Raw genomic sequence first — 21,410 nt, 5'->3', positions numbered from 1 at the left:
CAGCACACATCCTTTCTGAATTTAGAAGTAATCCAAGAAGTAATCATTTCATTTTTCAAAAGTATCTGTAATCTGATTACAATATTTTTGCTGTTAAATTAACTGATTACAGTCACCGTTTTATTTTGTAATCAGATTATATGTAATTGATTAGGCCTACTCCCCAACCCTGACCACGACAGATGAAAAATAGGCCTCAAATGTGTACCTTTAGCATCCAATAATCATCCCATAACCTTTGCTCCAGAGGTGAGGATCAGGTTAGGCCCATATGGAGCCCTCCGATGATAAATGGTAATCCTATATTATGTCCTTGGGACCATTCATGATTCTTCTCTTTAATTTGTATGTTATTTATTGACAGTCACAGATCAGTGTTTATTCTATGGAGAAAAGTAGCCTACTAATTAAGGCTAAAGAGCCTGGCAGAACATATTTGAGTCCTATTGATGTGATGTAGGAAATGTCTATAATTATATGCCTGTGTGGAAATACCCCCACAGCTTTTCCCCTTTGAGTCACTAGGCTAAATCGGTTGACTTTATCCAATGTTGTTTGATTTGATCCTGCAATTTGGTTCAACATTTATAGCCTACTTTGTTCTCTGAAGAGTGATGGATGGCTTCCTTCCTGGTCATTTCCAAAGGTTGTTGTTGCCAAAACTCACTGAGCAAGAAAATGAAATGAAAAAGCTTCACTGTATATCAACAACAAGTCTTCAATGAGAATGAGATCATATTGATCTCTTAGTCAATTTGAAGAGCACGCAATTTTCCGCAGTACTTTATTTCAGTGCAGTCTTAGTTAGGCTACTCAGTTTTCTACAGATAACTTATCTGATCTATAATTTGCCATTATCAATGTTCATGTTTGATGTTGTTTATTTTTCAGTAGACTGTTCTTCGTTGGATCCCACCGTGTTGGATGAGTTTCAGGAAGAAGCATCAAGCGGGACTGAATCACCCTCAGCCTTATTCGTTTCACACACTGAGGCCTCTGAGCACCCAGACGACACAACAACTACAGCTCTCCCTTCACCTGGTCACCTACCACCTGAATATACACTAACACTTACTCAATGGGGTATTTCAGCTTCTCAAAACTCCAAATCATTGACTTCTAGAGATCCACTCCCCATTGGTCCAGACCCTCTCTCCACTCCCACTTTAAGCTCCTCAGAGCCTGTGGTTGGCCTTCAGCAACAACCTAAAGGCCCTACCAGACTCTCAAGGGAGCTGAAGCTCTATGGTCCTAACTCAACCATGGCAATTTTCTCTCCAACCCTTGTTACAGTACCACCTCAGAAACCTCTCGGACCACAGTCCAACAAATCCACAACACCCTTGAACTTCTCTACAGCCACCAGTTGGACTACATTGGTACAGTTCATTGTTCCAAACTCTAATGAGAGAGCTCCAGATGAACCTCCATTATTATCCCCCAGCAACCAGCAAGACGCATCAAAACAGACAACTCCTGCATTTATGACATCACTTCCTGTTGGACCCCTCGACCAGCCTAGACTGCCTGTTGACAATCGGGTAGATGTAGAAGCCCAGTCAGACCAAGCCAGGCCAGAATCTAAACATAATCCAGGCATGTCCCAGAGTTTAGGCGATCTCTTGCTGGATCCCAAACTGCCCCTTGATCCCTCAAGTAGGTTAATCTATCTGGATCACCTTCGCCCCAGCAGTGAGCTCATGCAGAAGGACGATGCTGCTCAAGATATCCATATGCTCCCAAAACCATCACCTGAGATGCAGCTGGCTCCCAGCTACGTGCCTTTTCTGAACCCTCACACCACATCCTCCTTGTCCGAGCCCACCATGGTCCCTCCTGAGGACCTCTTCCCCACCAACACCATGGTGGTGGATTGGGGCTCAGGAGACTACCCGGAGACCGCGTCCTACATGGGCTTGGAAAGGGACGACTTCTCCCTGGTCACCAACCTGCCCACGGACATGTACGACCTGGAGGACTCCAACGTGGAAAGCTACGACACCTCCTTCCCCTCCAGGGTCGGCGTGTCCTTCTCCTCGATGCGTCACATGACGTCTTCACCTATTCTCACAACAGTGGCTTACAGCTCTAGCGTTGGAAGTGTGGCCCCCACGTCCATTCCTCTCTCCATCCATCCCTCTCCCAGTCACCCCACACTAGCCTCAACACAAATACTAACACCTCAAGGGGATTTACCAGGAGGTTCAGATGTTGACTGGGCAGATACCTTTATGGTTGAACCAACAGACCTTCTCTTACCAGACATGAACAGCCTGGAGTACTACACCATCCAGCTGACCAAGGAAGACTCAGAAGAACACAGGGGCACTAACGTGACCACCACCTCCAGGCATTTCTCCCTGATGTCCATCAGCACCACTCACATCGTGGCCACTAGCACCTTCACTGTGGACCTCAGCCACATGCTCACAGCCTTCTATGGAGTGGATGGAGTGGAGGTCCAGCCTTCTGACAACACTTCCTGGATCGAAGAGTCCTCTGCTGATATCTCCAGCTCAGAGCCTCTGAATACGACCACCGCGGACACTACGGAGATGACTCCGCTGAATGTCACAGTGCCATTCCTGGAGGCTTCAGTAGCGCCAACTCCCTCCATGGACCTCTCGTCCTCCCTGTGGGGTGTCACTGGTCAGGTGTCCGGTGAATGGACGAGCCCTGTGGCCACCTCCAGTGTCGGACTGGACAACAGCTCTGTCTTAGTGTCAGTGCAGCCTAGTGCTACTACCTCGGAGACAGACATCCTGTGGTACGTCTCTCCCTCCGCCACAGAGACGGCCCTCCTCAGCACCTCTCTCATAACTCCTGTGGTGACCACCTCTATCGCCTTCTCCCCATTTCCCGGCCAGACAGAATTACCCCCCAATGTCACCTCAGGCCCGACAGAACCAGCCACCAATGCCACCACCATCCCCCCGGTGTCAGTCATGGCTGACCAAGGCGTTGATACTGATAGTCCTGTCACAGCAGTGACCAACGACAGCCAGACTACAGTTAGCGGTGTAGACATCTCCACAACTGATCCTGCCACTACTACTACCAGCATCACGACTGAGGCCTCTCCAACCACCGCTCTGGCCACCACCACTACCACTCCCCTCCTAACTACTACTAAGAGCCCGCCTACAACCATCGGCCGCCAGTACCTCTGTAACGTCTCCAAGCCTGTGTACTTTGTTGAAGTCGGTAAGTTGTATTACCTCTTTGACGTATTAATATACTTTTTTAATGCAGCAACATTATGTGGAATGTCAACTTAATCAATGTTACTAAGATATAATCAACAACTCTGTCTTATTCTTTCCCTTTTAGTATGAAAGTCATCGTTTGTGATGTAATGTTTTGATAATATTGTCCACTAAATGAATCTATAACAGCATTTATCAATGAGATATGAGATAATGTGAGATGAGATAATGATCTGATAATGAGATTTACTGCCTATGTGTGCTTCCATCTTCCTATGCAGGTTTTCCGGCTGGGGCTACTGTTGGATATGCCAAATCCCAAGTCCGAGATGTCCTGAAGACTGAGTTCAATAAGTCAGTTGAACTGCAGGTACATTATTATGCAGCATGGGGCATTTTTTATTGGGGTTTATTATTCACTTCAATACCTCATGAAATGGGTAGAGATAAGAGTGAACTGAAAAAGCAGACTTTTTCTTCAGTCTTTACATAGATCAAGTTATGTTATGCAGTGCATCTGGAAAGTATTCAGGCCCCTTGACTTTTTCCACATTTTGTTACGTTACAGCCTTATTCTAAAATTGATTTAAATAGTTTTTTTCTCATCAATCTACACACAATACCCCATAATGACAAAGCAAAAAGTTACATTTAACATTTTTGCAAATGTATTACAAAAAAAAAAAAAAATGTAATATCACATTTACATAAGTATTCAGACCCTTTACTCAGTACTTTGTTGAAGCACCTTTGGCTGCGATTACAGCTTTGAGTCTTCTTGGGTATGACACTACAAGCTTGGCACACCTGTATTTGGGGAGTTTCTCCCATTCTTCTCTGCAGATCCTCTCAAGCTCTGTCAGGTTGGATGGGGAGTGTCGCTGCACAGCTTCTTTCAGGTCTCTCCAGAGATGTTCGATCGGGTTCAAGTTCGGGATCTGTCTGGGCCACTCAAGGACATTCAGAGACTTGTCCCAAAGCCACTCTTGCCTTGTCTTGGCTGTGTGCTTAGGGTTGTTGTCCTGTTGGAAGGTGACCCTTTGCCCCCAGTCTGAGGTCCTGAGCGCTCTGGAGCATGTTTTTGTCAAAATTCTCTCTGAGCTCTACGGGCAATTCCTTCAATCTCATGGCTTGGTTTTTGCACTGACAAGCACTGTTAATTGTGGGACCTTATATAGACAGGTGTGTGCCTTTCCAAATCATGTTCAATCAATTGAATTTACCACAGGTGGCCTCAAGTTGTAGAAACATCTCAAGGAGGATCAATGGAAACAGGTCACCTGAGCTCAATTTTGAGTCTCATAGCAAACGGTCTGAATACTTATGTAAATAAGGTATTTCTGTTTTTATTTTTAATACATTTGTAAAAATGTTTAAAAACCTGTTTTCACTTTGTCGTTATGTGGTATTGTGTGTAGTTTGCTGAGGAAATAGTTTTATTTAATCAACCAATTTTAGAATAAGGCTGTAATGTAACAAAATGTGGAAAAAGTCAAGGGGTCTTAATTCTTTCCGAAGGCACTGTATATAAATGAGCCCATAATCGCGGTCTGACATGACAACTAGGGCTAACCTCAAAGTGCTGGCACTGTTGTTAGCTTTACATTAGAAGGTGCAGGCTCCCTAAGAAACCGCCTAACAGCTGCAACATGCTCTGAGTTTAATCAAGCGATAGGGAGCTGCAGCAGTGGGTATGAGGCCGTTGTGTAATGGCCCAGGTCATGTGTGTGGGGGTATAGGGATGGGACGCACCAGAAAGGACAGCCCACTTCCTGTGGACTCTTAATCTCCAGGCTCTTTGATCAACAAACCACACTAACGCTAACTGCACACCCAACACTCCATGGCCCAGCAGAGAGGCAGTGACCTGAAGACACTGTCTCTACCTTTTAACGGTTTAAATGCTGTACAGTGCAAAAGGAGACGGTAGTGTGCATACACATACAGTACCTCATAGTTCATGGTGCCAGAACTGAATAAGAGATATTCAGCTGCACTTGGAGGATGGTAGAAGTTGAAAGTAAGACAAAAAGAAAGACCGAGTTGAATTGAAAGAATACAACTAAACATTAAAATAACTCTTGCTAGGAAGAGAAATTATGTATATATTTTTCTGTGTCTTGGTAAAGGTTGCTCAGAATCCTCCAGACTTTGTGTTCCGGGCAGTGTCGGGTCCTGTGGTGTACACGGCCATATCAGTCATCAACGCCCTGCGCCAGTCAAGTCGACGCTTCCTGTCCATCTCACACTACTGGAAGGTACCAGACCACCAGTACCAGGTCCACTCAGGTAAGAGCACTGTTTGGTATCGAACTATACAAGCTCCTTTTGAAATGGAGATTTGAATAGTGCATTCCCAGTATGTACTATGTTGTTAGTGTGTGTCTGAATGTAGACGTAACTCTTCTCTTCTGTTTCCCATCCAGTGCTGCAGTTTGTGCCCAGGCACATTGACGTGCGCGTCTGCAACTTCAGCGAGCGCATTGAGAAAGGCCTGACCATGGCGTATGCCGAAGTGCGCCGGCGCCTGCAGGAGTCCACAAACTTCACTGTGGATGTAAGTGGAGACTGACTGAATACAGTGTAGCACTCCAGTCAACTAGAACAGAGTAGAGCTTCTTCTACTGCTCTGTTATGATTAGCAGTCACTTACTCCTTCCAAGGTTTTCAACCATAGAGTCCAACGCCTTGGCACTGATTGTCTGGAATCACCCCTAATCGCAACCCATTTCTGTCAGGAACCCTTAGCTCACACATTTGTTATTTCTAAAGACCACTGGCCGTGTACTTTAGCTATGCTCTTACTGCTAGAGCTCGGTAAGAGCAGCGTCTGCTGGAATAAGTCTGGAAGTGGAAAGGAAAAGAGAGAAAAGCTCCGATTTTCCAAGAGAGCCAGTTTGCTGAGGCCAAGAAATTAGAAAGTTAGAAACTAATTGGGTTACTGTGTGCAAATGCAGTACCTAGGCCCTTCAAACTCAACTCTGGACCCTGAAGCCAGTTCCACTGCTTGTTTTAATTTTTCTCCTCTAATCAAGGACTGATTTAGACCTGGGTGCAATTCATTATCAGGTATAACAGAAAAGCAGCAGGCTCTGTACCATGTAGGGTAAGAGTTGAATACCCCTGGCCTAGACTGCAGTCTTAATTGCGGTGCTTGTTCGCTGACTTCGAACATAGACTGGGACTGCCTCTAACGATTGTTGCACCAGCAGTACTGTTACGTCCGTCGTTAGATGAATGAGACCAAAGCGCAGCGTGGAAAGTGTTCATGATTTTTAATACTGAACTCCGACAAAACAACAAAATACAAAACCGAACGTAAAGTTCTGCAGAGCTAGACAGCAACTATGCAAAAACAAGATCCCACACCCTAAGGTGGAAAAAAGGGCTGCCTAAGTATGATACCCAATCAGAGACAACGATAAACAGCTGCCTCTGATTGGGAACCATACTAGGCCAACAAAGAAATAGAAACATAGATTTGCCTACCCAAGTCACACCCTGACCTAACCAAATAGAGAATCAAAAAAGGCTCTCTAAGGTCAGGGCGTGACAAGTACGCTGATTGCAGCTGCAGGGTTTGCTTCGGATTGGAGAGAGAAAGAGAGGCAGGAGCTGCTTGACTTTTATATTACAATTGTTAAAGCTTGTGAAGCAACAGGGAGTAATGGTTGAAATGTATGTTTGCGTGACTGTGTGTGCTACAATAATACAACCTAAGTGTTGGTCTCAGTCTCCAGCACACAAGTCTTTAGATCAGTGGTCACTCATTCAAGACCAAAATGACCAGCTTTGGTTTATTGAATCAGGTTTGATTCAATAAAGGTTGTCCACTATTAATGTATTCAGATGCTTGAGAAAGTGCTTATTTCGCTGTTCGAGTTTGCCGTTCTTGAATGTAGCAAACCATAAGGGTATGGAAAGTTTTCAGACACATACAGTTGAAGCCGGAAGCTTACATACACCTTAGCAAATACATTTAAACTCAGTTTTTCACAATTACTGTCATTTAATCGTAGTAAAAATTCCCTGTCTTAGATCAGTTAGGATCACCACTTTATTTTAAGAATGTGAAATGTCAGAATAATAGTAGAGAGAATGATTTATTTCAGCTTTTTTTTCTTTCATCACATTCCCAGTGGGTCAGAAGTTTACATACACTCAATTAGTATTTGGTAGCATTGCCTTTAAATTGCTTAGCTTGGGTCAAACTTTTCAGGTAGCCTTCCACAAGCTTCCCACAATAAGTTGGGTGAAATTTGTCCCATTCCTCCTGACAGAGCTGGTGTAACTGAGTCAGGTTTGTAGGCCTCCTTGCTCGCACACACTTTTTTCAGTTCTGCCCACACATTTTCTATAGGATTGAGGTCAGGGCTTTGTGTTGGCCACTCCAATACCTTGACTTTGTTGTCCTTAAGCCATTTTCCACAACTTTGGAAGTATGCTTGGGGTCATTGTTCATTTGGAAGACCCATTTGTGACCAAGCTTTAACTTTCTGACTGATGTCTTGAGATGTTGCTTCAATATATCCACATAATTTCCCATGATGCCATCTATTTTGTGAAGTGCACCAGTCCCTCCGGCAGCAAAGCACGCCCACAACATGATGCTGCCACCCCGTGTTTCACGGTTGGGATGGTGTTCTTCGGCTTGCAAGCCTCCCCCTTTTTCCTCCAAACATACCATTGGTCATTATGGCCAAACAGTTCTATTTTTGTTTCATCAGACCAGAGGACATTTCTCCAAAAGTACAATCTTTGTCCCCATGTGCAGTTGCAAACCGTAATCTGGCTTTTTTATGGCTGTTTTGGAGCAGTGGCTTCTTCCTTGCTGAGTAGCCTTTCAGGTTATGTCGATATAGGATTTGGTTTACTGTGAATATAGATACTTTTGTACCTGTTTCCTCCAGCATCTTCACAAGGTCCTTTGCTGTTGTTCTGGGATTGATTTGCACTTTTCGCACCAAAGTACGTTCATCTCTAGGAGACAGAACGCGTCTCCTTCCTGAGCGGTATGACGGCTGCGTGGTCCCATGCTGTTTATACTTGCGTACTATTGTTTGAACAGATGAACGTGGTACCTTCAGGCGTTTGGAAATTGCTCCCAAGGATGAACCAGACTTGTGGAGGTCTACTATTTTTTTTCTGAGTTCTTGGCTGATTTCTTTTGATTTTCCCATGATGTCAATCAAAGAGGCAATGAGTTTGAAGGTAGGCCTTGAAATACATCCATAGTAATCCACAATAATCTGTCTGTAAACAATTGTTGGAAAAATTACTTGTGTCATGCACAAAGTAGATGTCCTAACTGACTTCAAAACTATAGTTTGTTTCCAAGAAATTTGTGGAGTGGTTGAAAAACGAGTTTTAACGACTCTAACCTAAGTGTATGTAAACTTCCGACTTCAACTGTAGGTTTCATACTCAGTAAATTAACGGATTAGACTGGATAATAAATTCAAATCTGGAGAATACCATTTTAATTATGCCTGGTCATTTAATTTTCAATTCCCTTTCTATTTCAATTCCGCAAATGAAATGAGATCAGTCTGACCCAAGCTCTTCTTCTGGTTGAATCGATGTTGTTTCCACGTCATTTTACTCAAATTACGTTAAAGGGTAACTCTCAACCCCAATTTCAGCCTTTGCCCAACCTCTTCAAATACATTCAGGTGAGAAGTTGTGGGTGGGGGGAATTGCCCGTATATAGAGTCCTTTAGGTGCCTTATGGCAAACTCCAAGAGTGACCATCGGGTTCTTGGTCACCTCCCCGACCAAGGCCCTTCTCCCCCGATAGCTCAGTTTGGCCGGGCGGCCAGGTCTTGGTGGTTCCAAACTTCTTCCATTTAAGGATGGTGGAGGCCACTGTGTTCTTGGGGACCTTCAATGCTGTAGAAATATTTTGCTACCCTTCCCCAGGTCTGTGCTTCGACACAATCATGTCTCAGAGCTCTACGGACAATTCCTTTGACCTCATGGCTTGGTGTTTGCTCTGACATGCACTGTCAACTGTGAGACCTTATATAGACAGGTGTGTGCCTTTCCAAATCATGTCCAATCAATTTAATTTACCACAGGTGGACTCCAAGTCTCCAATTTCAGTCTCATAGCAAAGGCTCTGAATACTTTGTCAGTTCCATAAATATTTGGACATTGACCAAGTTATTCCTATTTTAGCTGTCCACCACAGCATATTGGAGTTGAATTAATTCAATAAAGTATAGACTTTCAGCTTTAATTTGAGGGTTTTTACTTCCAAATCGGGTGAACAGTGAACTCTAGGAATTACAGCACTTTTTATATGTGGTCCCCTCCTTTTTAAAACCTCTTAAGGATCGGACCATTTTTTTAACATTTTCACCTAAAATGACATACCCAAATCTAACTGCCTGTAGCTCAGGACCTGAAGCAAGGATATGCATATTATTGATGTCATTTGAATGGAAACACTTTGAAGTTTGTGGAAATGTGAAATGAATGTTGGAGAATATAACACTTTAGATCTGGTAAAAGATGCAAGGCCTTTACTGCAGCTGTCTTCAGTTCCTACTTGTTCTTGTGGCGTTTTGCTTTCAGTTTTGCCTTCAGCAAGTGAAATGCATGCTCAATTGGATTCAGGTCAGGTGATTGACTTGGCCATTGCATAACATTATACTTCTTTGCCTTAAAAAAGTATTGGGTCGCTTTCGCAATATGCTTCGGGTCATTGTCCATCTGCACTGTGAAGCACCGTCCAATGAGTTTTTAAGCATTTGGCTCAGTTTGAGCAGATAATATAACCCTAAACACTTCAAAATTCATCATGCTGCTTTTGTCAGCAGTCACATCGTCAATATATACAAGGGAATCAGCTCCATTGGCAGCCATACATGCCCACGCCATAACTCAACCTCCACCATGCTTCACAGATGAGGTGGTATGCTTCGGATCAGTTCTTCTCCATACTCTTCACATCATTCTGGTACAAGTTGATCTTTGTTTCATCTGTCCATAGGATGTTGTTCCAGAACTGTACAGGCTTTTTTAGATGTTGTTTGGCAAACTCTAATCTGGTCTTCCTGTTTTTGAGGCTTACCAATGGTTTACATCTTGTGGTAAACCGACAGTATTTAATCTGGTCAAGTCTTCTCTTGATTGTTGACTTTGACACAGATACGCCTACCTCCTGGAGGGTGTTCTTGATATGGCCAGCTGTTGTGAAGGGGTTTTTCTTCACCAGTGAAAGAATTCTTCTGCCATCCACCACAGTTGTTTTCTGTGGTCTTCTGGGCCGTTTGGTGTTCCTGAGCTCACCAGTGCGTTCTTTCTTTTTAAGAATGTATGAAATCGTTGATTTATCTCTCTGATGGGTTTGTTTTGATTTGTCAGCCTATTGATGGCTTGCTTCACTGGCAGTGACATACTTCATATTGAGGGTTAACAGCAACAGATTCCAAATGCAAATGTCACACTTGAAATCAACTCTTGACCTTTTATCGGCTTACTTGTAAATTAACTAATGAGGGAATAACACAAACCTGACCATGGCACAGCTGTGCAGCCAATTGTCCAATTACTTTTGGTCCTTTAATTTATGATTATATTAGTTTGTCCAATTACTATTGAGCCCCTAAAATTGGGGGGCTGTGTATAAAAATGGTTGTAATTCCTACACGGTTCATACAATCATTTTGACAAAACCCTTAAATTAAAGATGAAAGTCTGCACTTAAAGCACATCTTGATTCCTTTCAAATCCATTGTGGAGTACAGAGACAAAATTATGCAAATTGTGTCACTGTCCAAATACTTATGAACCTGACTGTATGTAAATAAGGTATTTCTGTTTTTTATTTTTAATAAATTAGCAAACATTTCGAAAAACCTGTTTTCGCTTTGACATTGTGTGTAGATTGATGAGATAAAAAAAGGCTGTTCTGTAACAAAATGTGGGAAAAGTCAAGGGGTCTGAATACTTTCCGAATGCACTGTAGATGTGTTTGAAACCATAAGCAAAAACCTTGCATTTTGTGTAACGTCAGTAGTCTAGTCAAGGAAGCATCATGCAATATATATTGTCACTCTCCCCTTACCAAGACCAATGACAAATAAGGCACGCTGTCACCTGCTTACAGTAAGCCTTGATGTGGTACTGTACCTCCCAGCACATTTAGAAGTACCCTCCCTTAAGATGATGCACTTTCTCAAGGTGCCTCTACATCACCTCTACATCACATCACCTGACTTAAATCACAATTGAAATGGTAGAGTTGAACTGCTAGGGGCAAAAAGAGCTTGATTTATTACTAAAAGACCAACATATATCACTTTTGCAACAAACTATCAAAATGAAGACCAGAATTGACGTGTTTCACTATAACTAAGCCTAAAACATATTTTTTTTGTCCAAAAAAATGTTTCAAAACTCTTTAACCCAATGTTAAATTTACATCTTTGCCCAGTGGGTTATGTGTGGCAAATTGCGAACATCACACTGCAGTGTATGCTCACATGGTTTAATGGTGACAAGGTTTGTTGTGCAGAGTCTCTTTTTACCATTTACTGAACTTTTGATATCCATCCCTAGCTCAAAGACGTGTGGATATGTCATATTTTCCTAGATTGTGAACATCACCATGAACCAGCCAAGTAGTCAGCAGAGGGAGCCGGTGGATGTGACTTTTGCGGTGCGTGGGGCCATCGGCTACCTGAAGGGGTCAGAGGTCAGCAACCACCTGAGGCTGCTCAACATGGTGGAATTCAGCTACTACCTGGGCTTCCCCGTGCTGCAGATCGCCGAGCGTGAGTCTATTATCATAGTCTAATGGATTGGGATTTTATGCCAAACGCCACTCCTGGGAAGTTCACTTGGGGGAAAATAAATGTATTCTAATCAAATGTATTCTATTAGTCAATCTGCTTCACCTTCTATACACCTATTTTAACCTCAATAGAGAATATTTTCAGGTTGTCTGTACTTGTCTGGTTTCCCTCTGTTCTTTCACAATAGCTTTCCACTACCCAGAGTTGAACACCACCCAGTTGCTTCGCTCGTCTTGGGTTAGAACAGGTAAGCTTCCCCTTTGCCAACACCTCTGACATTAGGTCAGCGTTTCCCAAACTCGGTCCCGGGGACCTCAAGGGGTGCATGTTTTGGTTGTTGGAATTATTTGTTCATTATTTGAATCTGCTGTGTAGTGCTATGGCAAAAACCAAAACGTGCACCTCTTGTGGTCCCCAGGACTGACTTTGGGAAACACTCCTTTAAGTATTCCATCCAATCTAAATGTCAACTGCAGCAAGAGGATGGATTGAAAGATAAACACATGCAGGGCCTATGTTCTGGCTGTGTGATAGGCTGTGTGTTGGTTCTGTATTTCCTGTCCTGTGAGTGATATCATAACTCTCTGTTTCCTGTCATTGACCAGTGTTGCTGGGTGTGCTGGATCAGGGGGTGGACGAGCGGATCTTCCAGGCCAAGATGGAACGTCGTGTGGCCCTGCTGCTAGGAGAAGTGCTGGGGGCGGCCAGGCGCACCAAGAGGGCCACCAGCGTGGCTAACCACAGTGTTCAGGTAACCGCATCGGAGCGACTATACCCATCAAATTCTAATTTGGACCTTCAAGCCAGTTCCACAGTTTTTTTCAATGTTCCCTCTAACCAGGGACTGATTTACACCTGGGACACCAGGTAAGTGCAATTCATTATCAGGTAGAACAGATAACCAGCAGTACTCCAGACCTCATAGGGTAGGTTTTGAATACCCCTGCACTATACTATACACAGGTAGATGTGTGTGTACAGTTTATCTGAGGTAAGGGTGACTGAGTGTGTACTACACTCTTAGAAAAAAGGGTTCTTCAGCTGTCCCCATAGGAGAACCGTTTTTGGTTCCAGTTAGAACCCCCTGTGGAAAGGGTTCTACATGGAATCCAAAAGGGTTCTACCTGGAACCCAAAAGGGTTCTCCTATGGGGATAGCCGAAGAACCCTTTTAGGTTCTAGGTAACACTTTTTTTTCTAAAAGTGTACTGCTACTCAGAGCCATTTATACAGAATAAGTCATAAACACACATTCACACATCTACACGTGTCCATACACACATCTACACGTGTCCATGCACACACACACACACACACACACACACACACACACACACACACACACACACACACACACACACACATACACACACACACACACACACACACACACACACACACACACACACACACACACACACACACACACACACACACACACACACACACACACACACACACACACACACACACACACACACCATGCATTACATTTGAGAATCAAATTACAGTTCTCTCGTGTTGTGCTTTACCATAGCTCTAAGTACAGCAAGTACAGCTTTCCCCCTGTGGTAATAGCCCCTAGTCTAGGCTGCCCTAAGTACTGTGTTACTGAAGAGAGTAAGTCTGGGTCGTGTGTGATCTGACACAGAAAAACAACCTGTGTTCCCTCAGCCAGCCTCTAATCCACATCCAGTCCCCAAGTTAATTAGAGTGGAATGATGAACAGTGTGTGGCCCCACCTGAACCACCCCCTTCCAAAACATCAACACACACACACACACACACACACACACCTCCTGGGTTTATAATAACTCCAGCTGCCAGACAGAGAGAGAATTAATAATTGATCTGCTATTAGCGACTGGTGCACACAGCAGTCGAGTAACGGGTCTTGAAAGAAAGACAATTTGACTTGGTGGTTGGTCTTTGAGTGGCTGGCGCTGTGATGAATACTGTAGGTGGAGTTGCCATGGATACTCTGGCCTATCCTGTCCCCTGAATGTTGTTAAGAGAGAGGAGAGAGGAGAGCAGGTGCTGTGGAGCTCCACAAAAGGCAAAGCTTGATTAGTAAAGCAGTGGTGCTCTGGGTAGAAAAGACTACAAGGCCTTGATAATGAGTCTCACTGTTCCGATTCATAGAGAGCTCACCACAAGGAATAATATCGACTGAATTAGTAGGGAGGACGCTTTTACCAGTTGATGTGACTAACACTGTACTAGTCCACTCTGTTTGCAACCACATGCACCAATACCCTTCTACAGAGTATTGCTATGTTATTATTGGGTAATGGGGAAAGAAAAGTAGAGGCAGAATAGAAACCACCTATTTCACATTTAAACCACTGGAAGCTAGTACCAGGCATTGACGCTGCAGAGCGTTACAATTTATTGTGTTACTAAGTGGGATTAAAATGTATTTAATTGTACTTTTTTGGTCGACAATTTACAAAAAATACTCTATAATGTCGAAGAGGAAGAAAAATGTAAATATAGTAGTTTAGGAAAAGTATTTAGCTCCTTGAGTCAATACATTTTAGAAAGACATTTGGCATCGGTTACAGCTGTGAGTCTTCTTGGGTAAGTCTATAGGAGCTGTGCACTCCTGGATTGTGCCATATTTGCCCATTATTCTTCTGAAAAAAAGGCCAGCCAAACACAAGGCTTTGCATTCAGGCAAAAAAGTGTATTCCTTTGCTGTGTTTTTATTGCAGTATTACTTTAGTACCTAGTTGCATACAAGATGCATGTTTTGGATTATTTTCATTCTGTATTTGTGTTCTTCTTTTCATTAATGCGAAGTCACTACACTGTTGTTGATCCGTCCCCAGTTTTCTCCCATCACAGCCATTGAACTCTGTAGCTGTTTTAAAATCACCGATGGCCTCATGGTAACATCCCTGAGCAGTTTCCTTCCTGTCCTGCAGCTCAGTTCAAGGACGACTGTATCGTTGATGTCTCTGGATGGTTTAATACATCATCCACAGCATAATGAATAACTTGACCATGCTTAAAGATTTATTCATTGTCTGATTTGTTATTGTAACCCATCTACCAATCACTGCCTTTTTTTTATGAGGCTTTCGAAAAGCTCACTGATCTTTGTTATTTGAATCCGTCTTTAAAATTCAATACTTGACTGAGGGACCATACAGATGTTATATGTATGGGGTTAGTCATTCAAAAATCACACATCTTCCTCCCTTCAGATTGTGAGTACGACCAGGCTGGTGGGAGCGGAACATCCCCTGGAGATGGTGTACTTTGTGGAGGGTCCCAGCGGGGAGCGGCAGCCTGCAATCACTACAGCCAACATGCTGAACCGCCTTGACGTGCAGAGGGCAGCCATCATACTGGGATACAGAGTGGAGGGCATCCTGGCTACACGTGAGTTCCAGTTTGCCATAGCCTGGTCCCAGATCGCTTTATGCTGTCTTGCCAACTCCTATGTTCTTGACTATAGAAGATCTATCTCATCTAATCTATCTAATCTATCTGTCTAATCTATCTGTCTAATCTATCGAATATATCTATCTAATATATCTAATCTAATATATCTGATCTAATATATCTAATCTATCTGTCTAATATATCTATCCTAATATATCTAATATATCTAATCTAATATATCTAATCTAATATATCTAATCTAATATATCTAATCTAATATATCTAATCTAATATATCTAATCTATCTGTCTAATATATCTAATCTAATCTATTTTATCTATCTATTTTAACTATCTAATCTATTTGATATATCCTATCTAATCTATCTATTTTATATATCTAATCTATTTTATCTATCCTATCTATCTATCTAATATATCTAATCTATTTTATCTATCTTATCTATCTCATCTATCTATTTTATCTCATCTATCCTATCTATCTAATCTATCTATCATATTCATCTTATCTATCTATTTTATCTCATCTATCCTATCTATCTAATCTATTTTATCTATCTATCTAATCTATCTATCTTATTTATCTAATCTATCTATCTATCTTATCTATTTTATCTATCTAATCGATCTTATCTATCTAATCTATCTATCTTATCTATATATCTATTTTATCTATCTAATCTATTTTATATATCCTATCTATCTAATATATCTATTTTATCTATCTAATCTATTTTATCTATCCTATCTATATAATCTATCTATTTTATCTATCTAATCTATTTTATCTATTTTATCTATCTATCTTATCTATTTTATCTATCTAATCTATCTAATCTATTTTATCTAATCTATCCATCTTATCTATTTTATCTATCCTATCTATCTATTTTATCTATCTAATCTATCTAATCTATTTTATCTAATCTATCCATCTTATCTATTTTCTCTATCCTATCTATCTATTTTATCTATCTAATCTATCCATCTTATCTATTTTATCTATCCTATCTATCTAATATATCTATTTTATCTATCTAATCTATTTTATTTTATCTATTTTATCTATCTAATCTATTTTATCTATCTAATCGATCTAATATATCTATCTAATCTAATATATATAATCTATCTAATCTAATATAATCTATTTTATCTAATCTATCTAATCTATTTTATCTATCTATCTAATCGATCTATCTATTTTATCTATATATCTATCTAATCTATCTATCTATTTTATCTATCCTATCTATCTAATCTATTTTATCTATTTTATCTATCCTATCTATTTTATCTATCCTATCTATCTAATCTATCCATCTTATCTATTTTCTCTATCCTATCTATCTAATCTATCCATTTGATCTATCTATCTATCTAATCTATCTATTTTATCTATCCTATCTATCTATCTAATCTATCTATCTAATATATCTATCTAATCTATCTATCTAATCTATCTATTTCATTTATCTTATCTATTTTCTCTATCCTATCTATCTATCTAATCTATCTATCTAATATATCTATCTAATCTATCTATCTAATCTATCTATTTCATTTATCTTATCTATTTTCTCTATCCTATCTATCTAATCGATCTATCTAATCTATCTATCTAATCTATCTATTTCATTTATCTTATCTATTTTCTCTATCCTATCTATCTAATCTATCTATCTAATATATCTATTTCATTTATCTTATCTATTTTCTCTATCCTATCTATCTAATCTATTTTATCTTTGTCCATGCACATATCCATGCATCAGTGCATTCATTGGCACAGAATGTGTTCATTAAGCGTCTGGAGCTCCTGATCATAGTACAGTGAATCTGCACAATAAAAAAGGATTAAAAAAGAATACTGATGAATTGCTTTCTCAGTATATGTTCACGTGTATTTATACCAGTGTTTCAACTAATGACTTTATCCTATAGACTGTGTCAAATGCCTATCAACCTCATTATATACCCATGTCCGGGATGAAAACCTAACACACGGTCAGAGCACCTCAGGGGACTTCTGTCCCTGCTGTAAGACTGCTCTTACGGCAGGCGAGGGTTCTCCCTAGGGGTACGACAAGCCTTAATTAAGCCCCCTGGTTACAGCAGAAGAACCGACAGCCTAAAGATGTTGTGCGTGGAACACAGTGTGTACCATTTTTTTTTTTTTTTTTTTTTTTTTACCGTTATTTTACCAGGTAAGTTAACTGAGAACACGTTCTCATTTGCAGCAACGACCTGGGGAATAGTTACAGGGGAAAGGAGGGGGATGAATGAGCCAATTGTAAACTGGGGATTATTAGGTGACCATGATGGTTTGAGGGCCAGATTGGGAATTTAGCCAGGACACCGGGGTTAACACCCCTACTCTTACGATAAGTGCCATGGGATCTTTAATGACCTCAGAGAGTCAGGACACCCGTTTAACGTCCCATCCGAAAGACGGCACCCTACACAGGGCAATGTCCCCAATCACTGCCCTGGGGCTTTGGGATATTTTTAGACCAGAGGAAAGAGTGCCTCCTACTGGCCCTCCAACACCACTTCCAGCAGCATCTGGTCTCCCATCCAGGGACTGACCAGGACCAACCCTGCTTAGCTTCAGAAGCAAGCCAGCAGTGGTATGCAGGGTGGTATGCTGCTGGCAGTGCATCTACTCTAGCTGTTTAGAAATTAACTTGGTGTGCTAGTCTGGATGTCTGATGAGGATATATAAACACAGACAGATGCGTGCACATACACACACACACACACACACACACACACACACACACACACACACACACACACACACACACACACACACACACACACACACACACACACACACACACACACACACACACACACACAGGCAGGCAGACACATGCATGTAATTTCACATACATGATGTACACACACTCTATAATGTTCTATATCATGTTAGGTGTTAAGTATGTCTCTATGGCCCTGTAGCTGTGGAGAAGGTGGCGGGCTACCCTCCCACGGACATGGAGAACACCAGCGTGTGGATCATCGTCGGCGTGGTGGTGCCGCTAGGCGTGGCCGTCGTCATCATCTCCATCCTGTACTGGAAGCTGTGTCGCACCGACAAGCTGGACTTCCAGCCTGACGCCGTGACCACTGTCCAGCAGAGACAGAAGGTGATCAAAAACCTGATAGAAATAAAGAGACTGAAGGTGAGGGAGGGGAGGAGGAGGGGAGGAGGAGGGACGATGTGCCAAGGAGCATGATCCTAGAGTTTATTCACCTCTTTTAACCTGCTGTCATGTCTGGGTGTGTTGGGTCTTACATGTTTATGTTGTCTGTCTCTTTGGCCATAGCCACGGTCTTAAATGGCCCTACTCTACACAGGCTATGGGTTGTAGGGTTACTGTTTCAGTCTCTTCTGTTCTGAACATGTTTTCACTGGATATGTATATATGTCCATCTGCAGCACCTCTGTGCATTGTACATTGTACTGTTAGTTATCTCTGACACTGACAGCTATTTTTCCTCCTCTACCTTCACACACGGCATGGAGAGAGATGTTTTATCAGCCAGTCGACTCCTCTGTCCTCCACTGTTTGTGTTATACGGTTATCGTCTCTCTAAAAACCATCACGATATCTATAGCTCTATATCTCCCTGGCAGTGCACTCCTCTAATCCACTTCTGTTTCTCCATGTCTGTATGACACACTACTTCCTTGTTATGATTGGAGGGCTGTAGTTCTCGCCATATAGGGTGGTTGTGGTAGTCTCAGGCTGGGTCTCTGGGGCGAATCCTACAACTTAAGTAGAATTTTTTTGGTGTCAATTTGAGACTAAGTGAAAATGTGACTGAAGTGGGAGTTTTGCCCCTGTGCTGATAGTACTACTACTCTATATTCCCATACAGTTTAGCCTATCTATCTCCCCTGCTGTCCAGTGATCCAGTGTATTCATGGAAAGGATCACAGGCTCCCTATGTGGCAGCATCCCATGCATTAGAGAGGATCACAAGCTCCCTATGTGGCAGGCAGCCCGACAGTAATTGGCTCAGTGGCTGTGTTCTTGCCCATTGCTGCCCCCGCTGTACTGCAGCTCCACACAGCTCTGCAAGATCCCCCTGGCTGACAGCAACACACTCACACACATGCTCACACTCACATATACGCATGCACGCGCTCACACAGACACCCTGCATAATACACACTCATTGCTATCCAGACAGTTAGGATCTGCTCTGCCTACTGCTGCTGGGGGCTGTCTAATCTCTATTCTCACACACACACACGCACAGAGATATGTAGGCGGCTGTCTCTTGTATACTGTTAGGCTCTGCTATTATCAGTCTGTCTGGTCTGTCTGTCTGTGTAGTTATTAGGGGTTATCCTGTCTCTCTGATGGATCTGTCTGGTCTGTCTGTGTAGTTATTAGGGGTTATCCTGTCTCTCTGATGGATCTGTCTGTCTGGTCTGTCTGTCTGTAGTTATTAGGGGTTATCCTGTCTCTCTGATGGATCAGTCTGTCTGGTCTGTTTGTGTAGTTATTAGGGGTTATCCTGTCTCTCTGATGGATCTGTCTGTCTGGTCTGTCTGTCTGTAGTTATTAGGGGTTATCCTGTCTCTCTGATGGATCAGTCTGTCTGGTCTGTTTGTGTAGTTATTAGGGGTTATCCTGTCTCTCTGATGGATCTGTCTGTCTGGTCTGTCTGTGTAGTTATTAGGGTTCATCCTGTCTCTCTGATAGATCAGTCTGTCTGCCTTCTCTTCCTCCAACCTCTCTGTCCAACTGGGCCATTTGGCTCCAGGGCTGCTTGAGTGGGGCTAGGCAGCCGTACACTGATGATCAGACACATCTATCGTTCCCTACCTCTGCCCAACACTTCTATCATCCATCATCACATAACACATCCCCTCTTTCCACTTCTATTTCTCTTTCCTGTTTCTGTTCAGTCGACTCAATCACCATTCAGGGAATCACCGTTAAGGGAATCACCATTCAGGGAATCATCGTTCAGGGAATCAAGGTCTCCTCTTTCAATCAAGAGGCAAATAACCATTAGCGAGAGTGAGGAGGAAGAGGAGGAGGAGGAAGAAGAAGAGGAGGAAGAGGAAGAAGAAGAGGAGGAGGATGAAGATGAGAAAAAGGGGAAGGTACAAAGTAGAAGCAAGTAGTTTGTAGAAGACCCTGAAGAAAATGGGTTGTGTAGTGTGTAGTGGACTTGGATCCATTGGTTGTTGTGAGCAGAGGATGGTAGCATATTGTCCCTGTACTAAAGGGGCAATGAAGTCCCATGGTAGTGAACACCCAGAGACCTTGTCAACTCATCACATGTATCGATCTCCATCCACTCCATCTGCTCAGGGGCCAAAGCTTCCTCCTCCCAAGCCAAAACCAAAGCCCACGCAGAAAAGTGAGAGCTATGAGGAGGAAGAGGAGGAGGAGGAGGAGGAAGAGAAAACAGTGTTGAAAGGAAAGAATGCAAAGCAGAAGGTACAATGTACTGTATAAAGAAAGTAGTCCTCTCCTTGTTAGATGTGTTGACCTGTTTCCAGGCCTTAGAGAGCGATTGGTCAGACACACAGAGATGGTAGCTAGTTTGGCCCAGTACTCATGTTTACGTATTATAATAAAACAAAGTATTTTTTGAATACTTGGCTTCAATGTTTTTGATGCTTATCATGGTAGTTTTTGAAGTCTCATCCAAGTAAGCCATATATTGGATGGATACCATACTATAATGTACAGTATCAGTCTTTAGTAAGTACTGTAGGTCCCATTAGACTAGGCCATGGTTTCAATATTTCTTTCTCTATTTTGTTTTCTCCCGACATAGTGAATAGTGTGTGGGTAGAATCAGTAGCATAGTCTAGATCTGTGTGGGGTGGTGGTGTTTTTACCTAGATATTCAGTTGGTGACTGACTGTAAGACCAATGGGTGCTTACTGCTTAGCATGCCCGGTTTATCATACTGGAGAGCTTTCCCTCTCAAAGACAAAAGCTTAGCGTAGCACCCTGT

At 42.3% G+C, this 21,410-nt stretch overlaps 1 protein-coding gene across 3 annotated transcripts in view; it reads left to right on the top strand.

Moving 5' to 3' along the window:
* The window catches only part of LOC129866834 (UPF0606 protein KIAA1549-like), a 97,059-nt gene that overhangs the window by 51,628 nt on the left and 24,021 nt on the right, over positions 1 to 21,410 (top strand). For all 3 annotated transcript variants that reach the window (XM_055939798.1, XM_055939797.1, XM_055939799.1), the window contains 9 exons: positions 892 to 3,204; positions 3,488 to 3,576; positions 5,336 to 5,495; positions 5,633 to 5,763; positions 11,806 to 11,986; positions 12,195 to 12,254; positions 12,613 to 12,758; positions 15,216 to 15,393; positions 18,381 to 18,568. In XM_055939798.1, coding sequence (XP_055795773.1) covers positions 892 to 3,204; positions 3,488 to 3,576; positions 5,336 to 5,495; positions 5,633 to 5,763; positions 11,806 to 11,986; positions 12,195 to 12,254; positions 12,613 to 12,758; positions 15,216 to 15,393; positions 18,381 to 18,568 — 3,446 coding nt within the window. The remainder of the gene's footprint in view (positions 1 to 891; positions 3,205 to 3,487; positions 3,577 to 5,335; positions 5,496 to 5,632; positions 5,764 to 11,805; positions 11,987 to 12,194; positions 12,255 to 12,612; positions 12,759 to 15,215; positions 15,394 to 18,380; positions 18,569 to 21,410) is intronic.

The sequence above is a fragment of the Salvelinus fontinalis genome, chromosome 12 (assembly GCF_029448725.1).
Source record: "Salvelinus fontinalis isolate EN_2023a chromosome 12, ASM2944872v1, whole genome shotgun sequence".
NCBI classification, from domain to species: domain Eukaryota; kingdom Metazoa; phylum Chordata; class Actinopteri; order Salmoniformes; family Salmonidae; genus Salvelinus; species Salvelinus fontinalis.
Note: the sequence above shows the minus strand (reverse complement) of the source record. Positions and strands in the feature narration are given on the sequence as shown.